At 38.6% G+C, this 16,856-nt stretch overlaps 1 protein-coding gene across 4 annotated transcripts in view; it reads right to left on the bottom strand.

The window, feature by feature from the left end:
* Positions 1-3,447: 3,447 nt before the first annotated feature.
* LOC126262594 (3-hydroxy-3-methylglutaryl-coenzyme A reductase) overlaps positions 3,448-16,856 on the bottom strand; it is a 436,833-nt gene continuing 423,424 nt past the window's right edge. For all 4 annotated transcript variants that reach the window (XM_049959331.1, XM_049959334.1, XM_049959335.1 and 1 more), the window contains 6 exons: positions 15,246-15,423; positions 14,916-15,022; positions 14,335-14,539; positions 9,745-9,919; positions 9,268-9,406; positions 3,448-4,872 (listed from right to left, as the gene is read on the bottom strand). In XM_049959331.1, the coding sequence (XP_049815288.1) occupies positions 4,833-4,872; positions 9,268-9,406; positions 9,745-9,919; positions 14,335-14,539; positions 14,916-15,022; positions 15,246-15,423 (844 nt within the window). In that variant the 3' untranslated portion in view covers positions 3,448-4,832. The remainder of the gene's footprint in view (positions 4,873-9,267; positions 9,407-9,744; positions 9,920-14,334; positions 14,540-14,915; positions 15,023-15,245; positions 15,424-16,856) is intronic.

Here is a 16,856-nt window from a genome sequence, read left to right on the forward strand (position 1 = left end):
CTGCTTGACTTCAATAGTTGGTTCCAACATTGTTCTTGTGGTGTCACCACCAGACACCACACTTGCTAGGTGGTAGCCTTTAAATCGGCCGCGGTCCATTAGTATACGTTGGACACGCGTGTCGCCACTGTCAGTGATTGCAGACCGAGCGCCACCGCACGGCAGGTCTAGTGAGACTTCCTAGCACTCGCCCCAGTTGTACAGACGACTTTGCTAGCGATGCTACACTGACAAATACAATCTCATTTGCCGAGACGATAGTTAGCTTAGCCTTCAGCTACGTCATTTGCTACGACCTAGCGAGGCGCCATTACCAGTTTATATTGAGATTGTAATTGTGTATCATCAAGAGCGATGTTCTCCGATTATGGATTAAAGTTAAGTATTCAAGCAACTCCGTTCTTTTCTTCATAGGAGAACTCCTTTAACTGTTCCAGACCTCACGCCAGTCTGCGTGAGCTTAAATGCGTGCATTTCGGCCTCCTCTAGCAACACGGTGTTGGCTCTTCTGCCAACACATCAGTTCTTTTTCAATAAAATTCTTCAGGGTATCAGACCGCATCATCATAATTTAAAATGCGCCAACGTTTCGGCCAGCATTGCAGCTAGCCTTCATCAGGGCCTTACGTTAACTGCTAAATGAACACACTTGGTTCCTTAAATAGCTGCACGAGAAAACCGTGTCGTTACTTGATTGGCTGTAAAAGGAGGAGGAGGAGGGGTGATAAGTATGCTTTATTGGTGTTTCCTTTATTATCTGTCATTGGCTGAAATAGCTGTTTTCTATTGGTCTTTATATTAATCCACCCCATTGGAGGAGACGGACGAATAGCGAACAGGTGATGGCTGTGACGTCACACTGTTTCCATGCTGTCCAGAAGCCGGCTGCGGCATGCCATTGCTTTGTGTACTCGCGACCACAACTGCGGCTCTCCGCGTGTCTGCATGGGCCGCCACGGCTCTGCCGCCGCTCCGTAGCCCTGCTATTGCGGGCAGCCAAGACCTCGGAAGCTTGTACCCGTCCTCTCTATTCATGTTGGCGGGTCTTTTGGCTATTTCTATTGCCTCTCTAATCTTTCTTTTGAAAGTGAGAGGCTGTTTCGCCAGGACGCGGGCTTCTTGAAAAAATATTGGTTTCCCGCACTCGTCTCTGTGTTCCGCCACTGCTGACTTAGTGTGTTGTTTCAGGCGGATATATCTTTCATGTTCCGAGAGCCTTGTGCTAATCGGACGTCCCGTCTCACCTATGTAGACTAATCCACACGCACAACCAATTTCATACACGCCAGCTGTGTGTAGTTTGTCAACTGCATCCTTGGTAGAACCGAGCATGTCTGATATTTTGTTTCTGCTTCGGAAAATTGGTTTGATGTCGGCTTTTCGTAGAATTTTGCCAATACGTTCGGTGTCTCCTTGTACATATGGTAACACAGCAATGCTCTGTGCCTCCTTCTCCTCTTCCCTATTAGTCTTCTCCCTTGTCGACATGGTGCTGTCTATCATCTGCTTCCCATAGCCATTAGTTCCGAAGATGGACCTGAGGCGTTCAAGTTCTGTCTTCAGATGTTCTTCGTCGCTTATCCTGTACGCTCTCTTCGTTAGCGTGTGCAGGGCGGACTTCTTCTGCGTGGGATGATGGTGGGAGGAGGCGTGAAGGTACCTGTCCGTATTGGTTGGTTTCCTGTACACTTTGTGGCCTAGTTTACCATCAGGTTTTCGATAAACTTCCACGTCGAGAAAAGGCAGCACCCCATTCTTCTCTGTTTCCATTGTAAACTGAATTTTCCTATGCTGTTGGTTAAGGTGCTTGTGGAAGTTCTGTAACTCCTCTTCTCCATGGGGCCAGATGACGAAAGTATCATCGACATAGCGAAGCCAACAATTTGGACGTAATGGTGCGGACTGGAGGGCTGTTTCCTCAAATGCCTCCATGAAAATTTCTGCTGCGATAGGCGATAGGGGTGAGCCCATAGCTACACCGTCAGTTTGTTCAACTAATGGCTATGGGAAGCAGATGATAGACAGCACCATGTCGACAAGGGAGAAGACTAATAGGGAAGAGGAGAAGGAGGCACAGAGCATTGCTGTGTTACCATATGTACAAGGGGTCACCGAACGTATTGGCAAAATTCTACGAAAAGCCGACATCAAACCAATTTTCCGAAGCAGAAACAAAATATCAGACATGCTCGGTTCTACCAAGGATGCAGTTGACAAACTACACACAGCTGGCGTGTATGAAATTGGTTGAGCGTGTGGATTAGTCTACATAGGTGAGACGGGACGTCCGATTAGCACAAGGCTCTCGGAACATGAAAGATATATCCGCCTGAAACAACACACTAAGTCAGCAGTGGCGGAACACAGAGACGAGTGCGGGAAACCAATATTTTTTCAAGAAGCCCGCGTCCTGGCGAAACAGCCTCTCACTTTCAAAAGAAAGATTAGAGAGGCGATAGAAATAGCCAAAAGACCCGCCAACATGAATAGAGAGGACGGGTACAAGCTTCCGAGGTCTTGGCTGCCCGCAATAGCAGGGCTACGGAGCGGCGGCAGAGCCGTGGCGGCCCATGCAGACACGCGGAGAGCCGCAGTTGTGGTCGCGAGTACACAAAGCAATGGCACGCCGCAGCCGGCTTCTGGACAGCATGGAAACAGTGTGACGTCACAGCCATCACCTGTTCGCTATTCGTCCGTCTCCTCCAATGGGGTGGATTAATATAAAGACCAATAGAAAACAGCTATTTCAGCCAATGACAGATAATAAAGGAAACACCAATAAAGCATACTTATCACCCCTCCTCCTCCTCCTTTTACAGCCAATCAAGTAACGACACGGTTTTCTCGTGCAGCTATTTAAGGAACCAAGTTTGTTCATTTAGCAGTTAACGTAAGGCCCTGATGAAGGCTAGCTGCAACGCTGGCCGAAACGTTGGCGCATTTTAAATTATGACGATGCGGTCTGATACCCTGAAGAATTTTATTGAAGAAGACAACGGCCGCGGAAGCCTACGCTTACACATCAGTTCTTGCTGCAACCAGTGCTTTCTAATTGTACATATTGAAGAGTACAGATGAGGTACTGCTGTATAATTGTTCTTATGCTGTACAGTAACTTTCTCCATTGTGACTGCTGGTATGTTTGATTATTTCACAGTATTATCAGCATCTCCCCCCCCCCCCCCCCCCCCAATTTACGCACAATTACGTGGGAGAAAGAGGAAAGAGTTTATTGTGAAGGTGAATTAAATATACTATATAGCTGGTGATTTAACATTTCAGCTGTAATTAATTGTTGAAATAAACCTCTTAACAATATAATACTGGCTGTAGATCAAGATATCATCAAGAGAGAGATGTGTGGGAAAGATTCTGGGATATAAAGACAAAAACAACAACAAGGTATCTTACAAAGTTCTTTTTATTTATTCATAATAAGTTACGGGACCTTTCTCTGCTTAGGTTGTAAAAAATAATGTTCTGTTCTCTTTCTGCTGGAAAATGTCATGACTTAAGAAATTATTGCAATGTTGCTGTTGCCTTCACATGATCAATATAAACACTCTAAAGGATTTTTTTGCAATAAATGAAACAACTGTATAACTTATGGCTGTGACATTACTTAATTAAAAAATATAGAAAATACTGTTATGTTTTCCAACAGTGACATGGCTATGAGCAGCTAATATTTTTACAGTTTCATTCACTGGCACAAATTGATTTTTCACACTTATTGAGCACTATAAATTAAGTTTGTGGTAGATAAACTGCAATTACATGATTACAGATCTTTTCATTGCAGTTGCTTTTGTACAAATACTGGTTACAAGTGACTAACATTAAGGAATACTGCAAAGACAATCACACATCAGTTGTAACCTAAATCTGACAAGCACAACATTACAGTGAAATTTAAAAAATGCCTAAAATGTCACAATAAATGAACATTCAGTCTGTGTCGGTCAAGAAACCACCAAGATATGTATGTGTCAATAATAAACAAGTCACGAAAATATTAATCAAGAATCTATTCTGATGACAGGTAGGCATTTGTACATGTATTTACATATAATATAGTGTTTCTCAATTACATTTGAGGCTCTATTGAACTCAAAAGGTATGAGTACACTAAATGCTCAAGCACATTCATTGTTAAGATAGAGTAAGATTTAAGACGACACAAGGACTGCAAATAAGATGTAATGTTTCTTAAGGTTGTACACAGATTTCTTGTAAAGGCTCTCCTCCTTTGCAGCTACAAAAACTCAGTTTCAAAAGCAGTTTTAAGTACTGTACTGTCCCATAAAGCCAGCTTTTCTGCAGACTCATTTCAGTTAATAAATTATTACGATTATTTTACATCTATAAATATATCCAAATAATTATAGTCAGTCTGATTACACAAAAAATGTGATTGTATAAACAAGTTTGAAGCTCAAAATTCTTATTCAAATGCATCTAACTCATCACATTTTGATTTAATTGAACAGTTACTCTATATTATTGAGCATGATCACTTAGTTAAATTGAACTGCGTGATGCTGTTCAATGAACTAGTACTCCATTCAGTCAGTAAGACAAGACATCTTAAAACATTTCTGTTTTATTTATTTGGTAAACTTCAGTGACTGGCAGTGGTTTTGGGCGCTGTTCTCTCAGAATATACACTGCCTAGTTTCAAACCACTCTTTCTTCCATGACAGAGAATCATGTTCTCGTGGATATTTGCCAGTCATCCTGATGCATGGAATGTCACTGATTACAGTCACTGTGGCAGTCTTCTTTGTCAGTGACCCACATGCAACTGCATTCAGCTTCATCTGAGACACGTTTCACGACTTTTCTTCACTCGGTCTTGAAGTAACAGAAGCTCTGCAACAATAAATATCATTTTTAGTTTCATTAAGTACACATAGAGGGCCACTGAGTAAAAGATTAAACAAAACTCTAAAATGACTATTACTGATTCTATATAAACTATCATAGGCATACAAGCAACCCCCCCCCCCCCAATTTTTTCCTTTGTGAAATATTTTTTAACCTTCTATCTCATTTTCTTCACTCAACATGTTAATTTCTTTGACAAATACACCTTGTCGAATATACAATAAATGAACATTGATGTAGATGAAAATGTAATGTACAGAGTTTAAAGCGAACACAATGTTTTTGCCCAGTTCAAGTCATTTGCTACACAGCATTTGTTGAATATGTATATGGTGACATGCATAATCATTAATACTGGGCAAGCAATTTGGTCATGAATCTTCTTATGACTACTTGTGAATTAAATTATACCTCAAACAAAACTGATCTCTACTTAGATGCAGTTTCTTGGCAAGAAGGAAGGAAGGAAGATGGAGCTTAATGTCCCATTAGCATTTCCCTAATTTAAGACATAAGACAAATTTTGATTACTTAACAATAGAAGAGGAAATGACGAATGAAATTTTTTAAAAAGAGACTTCCCAGCATTCTGCCTTAATGGTTTAGGAATACCGCGGGGAACATAAATTCAGGTGAATGGATAGAGATATGCACCCAGTTCCTTCTCAGAATTCAGTGTCTTAATCACTGTGCCACTTATCTCCATTTCATAGGAGGTGCTCTACTTCAGTCCGATTAACGAATAATGACACTTTGCGCACCTCAAGACACAAACAAGGAATGCATTGTTGTCAGTCCCAAGCAACAGTTTTGTTAAGCACTTACACTTGCTCTGCACTTGAAGATAGCATGTATACTTCAAATTATGTCTCTCGCGTACTTGTGTAGAATATTTCAATTGCCACCACCATGAGCCATGAGAAATCGCAAGAAATAGAATAAAAATTTACTATATAACTCACTATGATAATGTTTATTGCTCACAACTTGCTATGACATTCACAGTACAGTGCCAAGAACATTACTGAACGCTCATTGGTTGTCAGAGAATGCACAACTTAGATGTGCAAAACAAGCCTCAACTTGACTGCCATAGTTCGTGACTCCAACTATAACAAACATCCAGGTGCAGATATATTGTGACATGAAGAATCTGTCTTTAGTTGAAAAAGAAGTAAAATACAGCAACACCAAAATCTTTAACTCACTTTCAAGTGATATTAAGTCTCTATGAGGTAATAAGTTATTCAAAAGTAAATCAAACGAGATTTCAGTTTAAAAAGCTTTTATTCTGTACATGAATTTTATAACACACACAGATAGGCAATTTCTCACAAATTTATGTTTGTTGTTCCTGTGCTACCTGTATTTCTGTTTGCTGTTCCTCTCCTACTTATATGCTTTATGTCAAACACTTCATTTATGTGCTACAATATACAATACTATTCTTTCTTACTGGAGAACAGAAAGCAGTTGTGGAAACACACTTGACCTCTTAGCAGCATATAATCCTGAGCTAACAACGAGCATCAAAATGGATACAGGGATTAGTGACCACACAGTTGTCATAGCAAGACTGAATGTTATAATCCCAAATCCTCCAAAAATAAATGAAAAATATACCTATTCAAAACAAGCAGATAACTTGACACCCCCCCTGAGAGACAATCTTCACTCCATCCAAGTTAATAATGTAAGTGCAGACCGAATGTGTCTTGAATTCAAAGAAACAGTATAGATAGCAATTTAGAGATTTATACCAAATAAATGAACAAACAGTGGAGCTGATCCCCCATGGTACATAAGAAGGGTCAGAACACTGTTGCAGAAACAACGTAAAAGTGTGCCAAATTTAAACGAAAGCAAAACCTCCAAGATTGGTGATCTTTTTCAGAAGTTTGAAACTTAGTGCAGACTTAAGTGCGAGATGTTTAAACTGGTTTCCACAACAAAACTTTGTCTCAAAACCTGTTAGAAAATTCAAAGCGATTCTGGTTGTATGTAAAGTATGCTAGCGGCAAGACACAATCGATGCCTTCTCTGCGCAATAGCGATGGAAAAACTATTAACGACAGTGCTGACAACGCACAGTTACTAAACACAGCCTTCCAAAGTTCCTTCACCACAAAGAATACGAAGAAAATATTACAGAATATGAATCAAGAACAGCTACCAACATGAGTGACTTAGAAATAGATATCCTCGGAGAAGTGAAGCAACTTAAATCACTTAATAAAAGCAAGTCTTCCGGTCCAGACTGTATACCAGTTAGGTTTCTTTCAGAGTATGCTGATGCAATAGCTCCATACTTAATAATCACATACAACTGCTCACTCAATGAAAGATCTGTACCCAAGACTGGAAAGCTGCACAAGTCACACCAAAATTTAAGTAAGTTAATGAGAGTAATCCAATAAATTACAGGCCCATATCATTAACACAGATATGCACCAGGATTTTGGAGCATATATTGTGTTTGAACATTATGAACTACCACAAAGAGAATAGTCTATTGACACACAGTCAACATGAATTTATAACATCATTCTCGTGAAGCACAACTAGCTCTTTACATACACAAAGTGTTGAGTGCTATTGACACAAGATTTCAAATTGATTCCATATTTCTATATTTCCAGAAGGCTTGACACTGTAAACACAAGCAGCTTGTAATAAAATTGCATTATCATCTCAGTATTGTGACTGGATTCGTGATTTCCTGTCACAGAAGTCAAGTTCATAGTAACTGACAGAGAGTCATAAAACAGAAGTGATTTCTGAGATTCCCCAAGGTAATGTTATAGGCCCTCTGCTGTTCCTTATCTATATAAATGATTTAGGAGACAATCTGAGCAGCCATCTAAGGTTGTTTGTAGATGCTGGTATTGTTAATCGCCTAGTAAAGTCATCAGAAGATAATAACAATTGGAAAATAACTTAGAAAAGATATCTGTATGGTGTAAAAATTGGCAGTTGACCCTAATCAATGAAAAGTCGAGGTCATCCATATGAGTGCTAAAAGGAATCCGTTAAACTTTGGGCCGGCCGGTGTGGCCGTGCGGTTCTAGGCGCTTCAGTATAGAACCGCATGACCGCTACGGTTGCAGGTTCGAATCCTGCCTCGGGCATGGATGTGTGTGATGTCCTTAGGTTAGTTAGGTTTAAGTAGTTCTAAGTTCTAAGGAACTGATGACCACAGATGTTAAGTCCCACAGTGCTCAGAGCCATTTGAACCATTTGTTAAACTTTGCACGATAATTCAGTCAAATGTAAAGGCCATAAATTGAACTAAATACCTAGGAAATACAATTACACACAACTTAAATTGGAAAGAACACACAGAAAATGTTGTAGGGAAGGCAAACAAAAGACTGCATTTTACTGACAGAACACTTAGAAAAGTAACAGATCTACTAAAGAGACTGTCTACACTATGGTTGTCCGTCCTCTTTCAGAGGACTGCTTCTCAGTCTGTGATCCTTACCAGGTGGGATAGATGGAGCTGATTGAGAAAATTCAAACATTATGTATTATTGCGCAATAGGGGAGAGAGAGTCACTGACATCATGATATGGGATTTGGTGTGGACATCATTGAAACAAAGGCGTTTTTCACTGCGGCAGAATCTTCTCACGAAATTGCAATCACTAACTTTCTCCTCCAAAAGATAAAATATTTTCTCGGGAACCTACACAGGAAGAAATGATCATCATAATAAAATAAGGGAAATCGGAGTTCGCACAGAAAGGTTTTGGTGTTCGTTTTATCAGTGATCTGTTCTAGATTGGAATAATGAGAATTTTTGTGAAGGTGATTCGATGAACCGTCTGCCAGCCACTTATGTGTAACTTGCGGAGTATCCATGTAGATGTAGATGTAGATAAATGAAGATAACTTTTAATATAATCTCTTAATTGTAACTTACATTTATAATTACTTTACTGTCACCACACGAAGGCAAAATTTTGATTCTTTCTGAATATCAAGTAGCGTGCAGTTTTACCCATACCTCATAGCATTAGTTGCTGGTCTGCCTGATAGCAACAGCATTTAAAAATTTAAATGTTTTATTATTTTTGTACAAAGTTACTTTATCCTGTGTATCTCTCTTTTTATATAAGATACAGAATAACTTGTTATATACATGTGACTATCACTGGCTGTAGCTTCATTTATGAACTTCCTAAGAAAAGAATTTTAGGTTTTGAATGTTTGGGATTCATATTCTTCCATTTTTACATGAACTCCATCTCTTCCTACAGAGATCTCTTCCTGATTTGTATCCTCATGAATATTTCATGTTTCAATGAAATGTTTACAACTTTTGTTACAATTATTAAGAAGTCCAGGAGCCAGAAACTTCCATTTGAGTTCAGTTACCTGTTATGCCTCAGGTGGGACCGTACCAGGTGCCCTGCAGCCAGAGCCGACATGAGAGAGAGTTCTCCAGCTAATACTGTGCCACACACTATCCTTGCCAACATTTTAGCATTTTCTCCTGGAGACTCCTCATTTGCACCTGTGCAACACAAACATACAAACACCATTACAAATCATAAAACAGAAGTGGAAGTAAAATTTTGATAATTAAACTGGATCATATGTTGTGACTATACACACATGTCTGAAGTATTCACTATGAATGCATGCATCAAAGTCATACTCTTATACATATGAAACAATAGGCATCTGACACTACTTATATGAAGTCAGAATAACACAAAATGTACCAAATTTTATTTCTAACGAATTTTGATTGTTTCTCTCTAAATAACACTTTATCCCTCTTCTAAACAACATATCATACTTCTAAACCATTACAGTTGTTACTGAGGAGAGGAAATAATGTTAACTTACCTTTAACACCCAACATGGAAAGACAGGCACCCTGTGCTGGCAAAACTGTGCCACCACCTACGGTTCCAATTTCAAGGGATGGCATCGTACATGACACATGAAGATCCTTGCCTCCCTCTCCCCAAGGTTCCATTAATGTCATGCAGTTGCTGCTACTAACATTCTGTGCAGGGTCCTGTATTCAGAGAAAACATGTAAACATTTTAAATGCGCATGGAAACAAAAATCCATTGCAAAGACATAATTTTTGTTGTGTATTAACATATCTCTACAAACTTGTTTTCAATTATGTGTCTCTGTATGCAGCTTTAGAGAAACACCTGAAAGTCAGAAATATATTTGCCAATTAAAAAGTATAAAACTCTGTAACACAAAATGGAAAATCTGGGATGGAACAACAACAGTATGAAAGTGGTTAAGTGCTACTCACTACATTGAGTAGCAGACAAGCAGATTGATAAAAAGACTGCTACATATTATTTAGCTATCAGAATAATTCTTTTTGAGAACGCACACACACACACGGCAATGGGTAGCAGGTTACAGAAGAGGCATTGAGTGAGAAAGAGGAGGTATAGAAGAGAAGGGGTGGAGGGGCAATGGTAGTGGTACCTGTGAGAGCATGCAGGGATGTAGTGGGGCAGGATAATGAGCTGCTAGGTGAGCATCAGGAGGCTGTGCTGAGGGAGAGCATAAGGGGGAGGGGGAGGGGGGGGAGGAAGTAGGGAAGAAGAAAGGATTATGCAGGTACACTGGTGGAATGGAACACATGTACAGAGCTGGAGTGGTAGCTGTGAAAAGGATGGATGCAGATGGATGGGAGAGACTAGTGGAAGTTGAACTCAGGTGGGTTATGGGAACAAAGGATAAGGTAAGGGGTCCTAATATCATCCCTGCTCCTAATTTTGTCCCCTAGAGATTTCCAGTTTCCACAGTTGGTAACAAAAGTTTAGTTGTGCATGGATGCATGACCTCAGTCGATTGTTTTGTTGACAGAGTCTTATGTGTGCAGTACGTTTAGCTTCAGCGTACGAAGAAATTTAATTTTTTATGCTGAAGTGAGTTAGTGCAGCAGTCAAATTAACAGACTGCTATTGCAAGTATGAGGAAATTTGCATTCAAATAATGAGTTGTATTTCTGTTGTATGTTGTAGTTTCTGGTGTGTAGTCGCTGTGGTTAATGGTATGGCCTATGTTGTGGTAGCAGACATTATTATAAATCTAGAGATGTTCATAATTTTGTTCCCCTCTGTACTTCTGTTCTTGCAGTGTTAACCTTTATGTCAAACACTGGATTTAATATGTCATAAAAATTTAATTATCCTTACCTGCAACTGGAGGATACACTCTGGAAAAAAATTAAAGACTGTTCTCTCCTGCACAATGGCAAGAAGCTGGTGTTGCTGGATCCAGATGACATTAGCTTTCGGGGGTCCCATCCTCCTCCTCCCCATTCCCTACCCTGCTTCCACTCCAACCCAACAATGCATCTAGCAGCCTACTAGCCTGACCCTGCCATGTCCCCGCGCACTCGCAAAAGCAGCACTATTATCTTCCTCCACTCCTACTCCACAATCCCTCTTGCTTCCCGCCCCACTTCCTCTTCCTGTTCTATGCCCCCACTGCCCACTCCATCAGAGATAGCTCTTCATCTCAAACTTAGTTGCAGTGAAGCCTCAGCATCCAGATACAACTGTAGCTCTCTCTCTCTCTCTCTCTCTCTCTCTCTCTCTCTCTCTCTCTCTCTCTCTGTGTGTGTGTGTGTGTGTGTGTGTGTGTGTGTGTGTGTGTGTTTTTTTACATGCTGTCTATGTCTTATGAAGGAGAGGTAAATAATATCTAGCAGTCTTTTATTCAGGGTGTATACGTTGACCAGGAAAAAAAAATTCCCAGATTTCCCGGTTAAAAAATACACTTTTTCCCGGGTGAAACTCAGGGGGAAAAACACGTTATGAAAGACCTTTGATGTACAGCAACATGTACGCTGCATATTTTCGTATTACGAAGGTATAAATTCGAATTCAACCAAACACTGCATGTCACTTTCCGAAACATTGAAATCAAGATTGTGATGCGCTTTTATAAGCCAGTCATAGCTCATGTCACGTGATCTCGCCAGCTGATGACAGCACAGGACACGTGATGTAGTCAGCCAATAGCAAGATCGCTGTTATGTAGCGCGCTCGTTACACTTTAAGATACATCACACAAATTTGCCAGTAAAAATTTTAATAACGATGTAAATGTCTGATCTTCTGGGCTCGAAATTCTTCTAAATGGTCATCCTCAAAGAGTTGATTTTTAAATGAGAATCAAACGCTTTGTGATTTAAGAAATTCATCATACATTCTCGCACATAAAAGGAAATCTGCTTTCAATGTAACGCTTTTCAAACCACCAATCACAATATTTTGCCGCGACCTGTTAGAAACACGTTCGTTTCAGCAGTTGCAAGAGAGCACCAGATAACAAGCGTCACCGCGCTTGGGCAGCTACGATGACGCAGGAAGCCCATATGATCGTACATGTAAGATATTAAAAGATCTTAAATTATGTCATAAAAGAAACAAGACATCAGAGGATACTTCAAGAGCATTGGAATTTCGTGAACCATAATAAAACGCATAATTCAGCTTAAAATGCACATTCGTATGAAAATTTTCTTGGAATACCAGTACTGTATTATCTCATGTTTGGTCCTTTATTATGAAATAATGCCATACGTGCACTTGAAATGCAGCGAACAGTTGGAACTAGCCAATAGTGTGAAATTAAACAATTCATTTCAAATAAATTCACTACCTCAACAGAAAAGATTAATAAAAGCCAAATCTCTTTAGCAAACCGGCAAAAATAACTTCATTGTTCCGTAAGGCGATTAATGTTTGACTGTCAGAAAGGTGGAAATACAATCTAAAACTAATAACATATTTTACCCTTCCGTAATCACGCGAACGTAATTTAATTCATTTGATAGCTCCCGGCCACAAAAATCCGTTTTGTCATCATTTAACGTGAGAGCAATAAACAAAGAGGAAACATCAAAAATCACTAAACGTAAACACAGGTCACGTGGAGACGACCCACCTCCCCACCAAAACTCAGACTGCTCTGTGCATCAGCCCCAGATTTACTAATTTCTGAACCGGGGAAATATTAAATAGTGGCACCCAGCCACACTTCTGTAACCAGAAGCGGGAGAAGGTACTACTCATACGTGACTTAACTGCACATGCGCAAGAGCCTTCCCGCATTGCTCAAACGAATCTAATTTAAACAGTTGTCACGCCATGCTCATCGGAGGCAATATGTTGTTACAAAGCATTGCATAGTGTTCCTAAAGCCTTTGACACACTTTGCTGTTTGCAGACGCTTGTATGAGCACTGTTTTGTTGTTGCATATGGCGCATTTCCTTTGCAACTAAAGTTTTATTTTCGTTTTTTTTTTCTCTTGTTCATGTTTTGTTGCTGTAGTATTATTCTGCAGTAGCGGGATCCTTTGTTAGAGTATTGGTTCTTACCAGTCAAAATTACAAAAATTTAACTGAAAACTAAAACAATGAAAAATTCCCGGAATTCTAAACAATTCCCGGGTTTTTCCCGGATCTCCCTGTTTATTAGTGTGCCTGTCAGCCAGTCAATGCTCCTCTAAGTGGTGAGCAACAATTTACTCCTCTTCACATCATAGAAATTCAGTAAAAGGTAGACATGAGAATTACAACTAAGAACATCTGAAAACTTGAAAACCACTTTCTATTGACTAAACAGTCAACCAATTCCTCTTTCCTCTCTGAAGAAGTTTCAAATGATGTGTGTTATTTCTATTTTTATGTTTCTATTGGCTTAAAATGGAGTTGAGCATCTTGATAGTAAGTATTGGCCGATTCAGTTGTCTCTTTCTGAATTTAGCAAGCTTGTATTGAATTTTCCTCTTTATATCCTTATAAAATGAGAAAAATAGTTTATACCACTTCTTGTTTGTTGAAAAACTATTGAACTGGAAAACTGATTAGGCCAATGTCTAAATAGTATTCTGCAACTGGCTTATTATTTCAAGTGGCCATAAGATTCGAAAAATGCCTTTTTAAGGTAAGGGGACTGAAAAAGATTAAGTTTCCTAACTTCAGTCTCAGGAAGCAAGAATATTAACTCTCTCATTAAGATTACGTGAGATATACAACTAAATGGAATTTTTTTCCCTCAGCTTTTTAATTTTCTCTAAAAGCTGAAATCATGGATATAAGTGTGAAAAGCTGAAATAATGGATCCAAATGTGAAACAGCAATGAAAATATTTACAATAAAAAATAGGATATGTCAAAAGGAAAAGAAGCAATGATAATGAAGTGATGCAAGGAAACCATGTGTTAGCACAAAGATATTTTAATAATTAGTCCAAATCATGAAGAAAATAAAATAATACTGAAGCCTAGTACAGTAAAGAAATATAGTGAGGAGGGCAATGTTAACATCACTTTTACCCATCACTGTAGAGGCTTAAGTCTCATTTGCTTTCTAATTCTAACATTATCAGTAGTCAACCATACACCACTGTATTGCTCCAACGGTCACACAAAAATCTTGTACTAACCTGGCCTGTTGCTATAAAGATGGCAGTAACTATATTTGCTGCATGTGCATTAAATCCACCAACACTTCCAGCCACAGCAGAGCCAATCATGTTCTTACTAACATTTACATCAACAAGAGCTTGCACAGTTGTTTTAAGCACTTTTGACACTACTTCTCCAGGAACAACAGCTTCACAGACTACAGACTTTCCTCGGCCTTCAATCCTGGAACAATTTATTTCAGCACTATTGTATTTTGATTACTGACACAAACAATATCAAAAACTGAGGATAGGCAAGCATTTATTTACAAATGACTGATGGATAGCACAGAGAAATGTTTAAGAATCATACATCACTTCCTAATTTTTGTACATACTGTCTGAAATCCTTTAATACACTGTATGAATACAAACGTTCATCAAGAGAGATATTTAAATATGAACAAATTAAAATTTATTTGCAACTAAATTAATCATCCAGCATTATTTTTAGAACAACATGAAGCTTTACGGAGCACACACACACATACACACACACACACACACACACACACACACACACACACACACAAATGTTAAAGAAAAAAAAATTGACCTACCAGTTGACAGCTGCCGGTTTCTTGTCAGTACAGAAATTTCCACTGAGACTAAGTAGTTCCATATCTGGGAATGTTTTCTGAACATAACCCAAAGCAACTTCAGTGCCCTGTAATAGTAAATCACGTCCTATAAATTTCCCAAAATTTGTCCTCTAGAGCTTAGTGTTCAATAAAATTAATATTAACAATTTTTGAGAAAATAGTTATTTCATACACCATGTCAATCACTGGAGAAGTAAGATCACATAATGACACTTCTTTCAAACATATAGTTCCTAATTTGAAGTGAATACAGCAATTCAACAATGAACTGAAAAAGCTTGTTCTCACCTTAGACAACATGTTCATGCCCATGGCATCACCTGTGGTAGCCACAAATCTCACAAACAAATGCCTGCCAGCAATGCGTACATGCAACTTAATTAGACGTGCAAATCGACTGGTGCCATCAAAGCTAGCTTTGATGCCCTCGAAGTTTTCTGGTGTTTGCATCCATACCATAGCCTCACTGTGATACATGAAATAATAGGAATATTATCAAACACTCTGACATAAAAATTGCCTCAATTGAAACAAAGCATCTGAATCAGACAATTTTTTAAGAATTGTTGCAGTTAAACATCAATGAAATTACAGTGAACAGCAGAAAAATTCCTTTAAGCTGTGATGATTCACACTGACTTCAAGCCTACTGCATTTTATTTTGCCATCATTAGGTACCCTTTTCTAACTACTCAATATTTTCCATCTACATAACAGTACCCACTTTATCTTTTATAATTTTGGTCATATAATTGATTCAGAATTTTTTCATCTGAAGCAATCATATACATTTCTTTAAATTTATGTAATTACCCCTGCTTGAGAAACTTCAATGTATTAATACATGTACTTTATTTTCATGAGGCATCAAAACACCCATCCAAATAATGAGTGAAAGTACGATCTATAAACACAATTAAAATGCTATGCAGAGCTGGTCAGAAGTAGTAGTCATTACAACGAAAAAAATGCATCTCACTAATTTTTAAAAAATCAACGAAAATTCTGATTCCTTTCAATTAACCTTTATTTTGCCTTTACTAATTTTGCAGAGTACTTTAAGTATTTTTCTATGCTGTTCAAAAGATGGCTTCCGTTACAACTTCTATGAATATGATAACTGCTACCTCTATGTGATTATTCAGAGTACGTACATGGGATGTTCTGTTTCTTTCCATGGAAATTTTTACCTGTTACTTCGCGTGTTCCATACACTATTTTTCAATTTTCTGAGTATGCTAAGTATAGTACATGCATATTTCATATCAGAACTTATGTAGTATTTTGTCAAATGTAAAAAACACTGTGTTGATGGGAGATCTGAATGTATTTAAAGTTTTCCGAGAAAGCCTCCTAACAGAATACATGCAAGCAATTAATATTTTCCTCCTTACACTTGTAGTAATGGAATTAATTTCTGGGTGAGGGTATCTGAGATGGGAATCAAGAGATGGAAAGGTCACTTGTGAACTACAATTTTTTAACTAAACAATTTATGTGGCAAACAGTTGCTCCATACATGAAGAACGCGCAACAAAGAAGACTGCAGAATTTTTTTCCAGTAGTACTGTGTTTTTGACAGTGTATTAGCTCTGGGGAAGCTTAGATACAAATTCAGTCTTGTTAATGCACATTCTACTCCTTAAAATAATGTTTTCAGGAAGAGGATGTAGTTCCTTTATTTAAACTCCAATCTTTTAATTTGAAGTCTGCATGTTAATAATTAGTAGTTAAATGTATGTGCCCTGTATGGTTTCACCAAATAAGTCATTGATTTAAGGATAACATGGCATTAAACTTTGGGAATCAGTGCTGCAAAGGAACTAGAGGAATGGATTGACTGAAGACATTCATTTCTAACATACAAACATGTCACCGTTAATAAGCATTTCTCTGGTT

This window comes from Schistocerca nitens, chromosome 6, assembly GCF_023898315.1.
Source record: "Schistocerca nitens isolate TAMUIC-IGC-003100 chromosome 6, iqSchNite1.1, whole genome shotgun sequence".
NCBI classification, from domain to species: Eukaryota; Metazoa; Arthropoda; class Insecta; order Orthoptera; family Acrididae; genus Schistocerca; species Schistocerca nitens.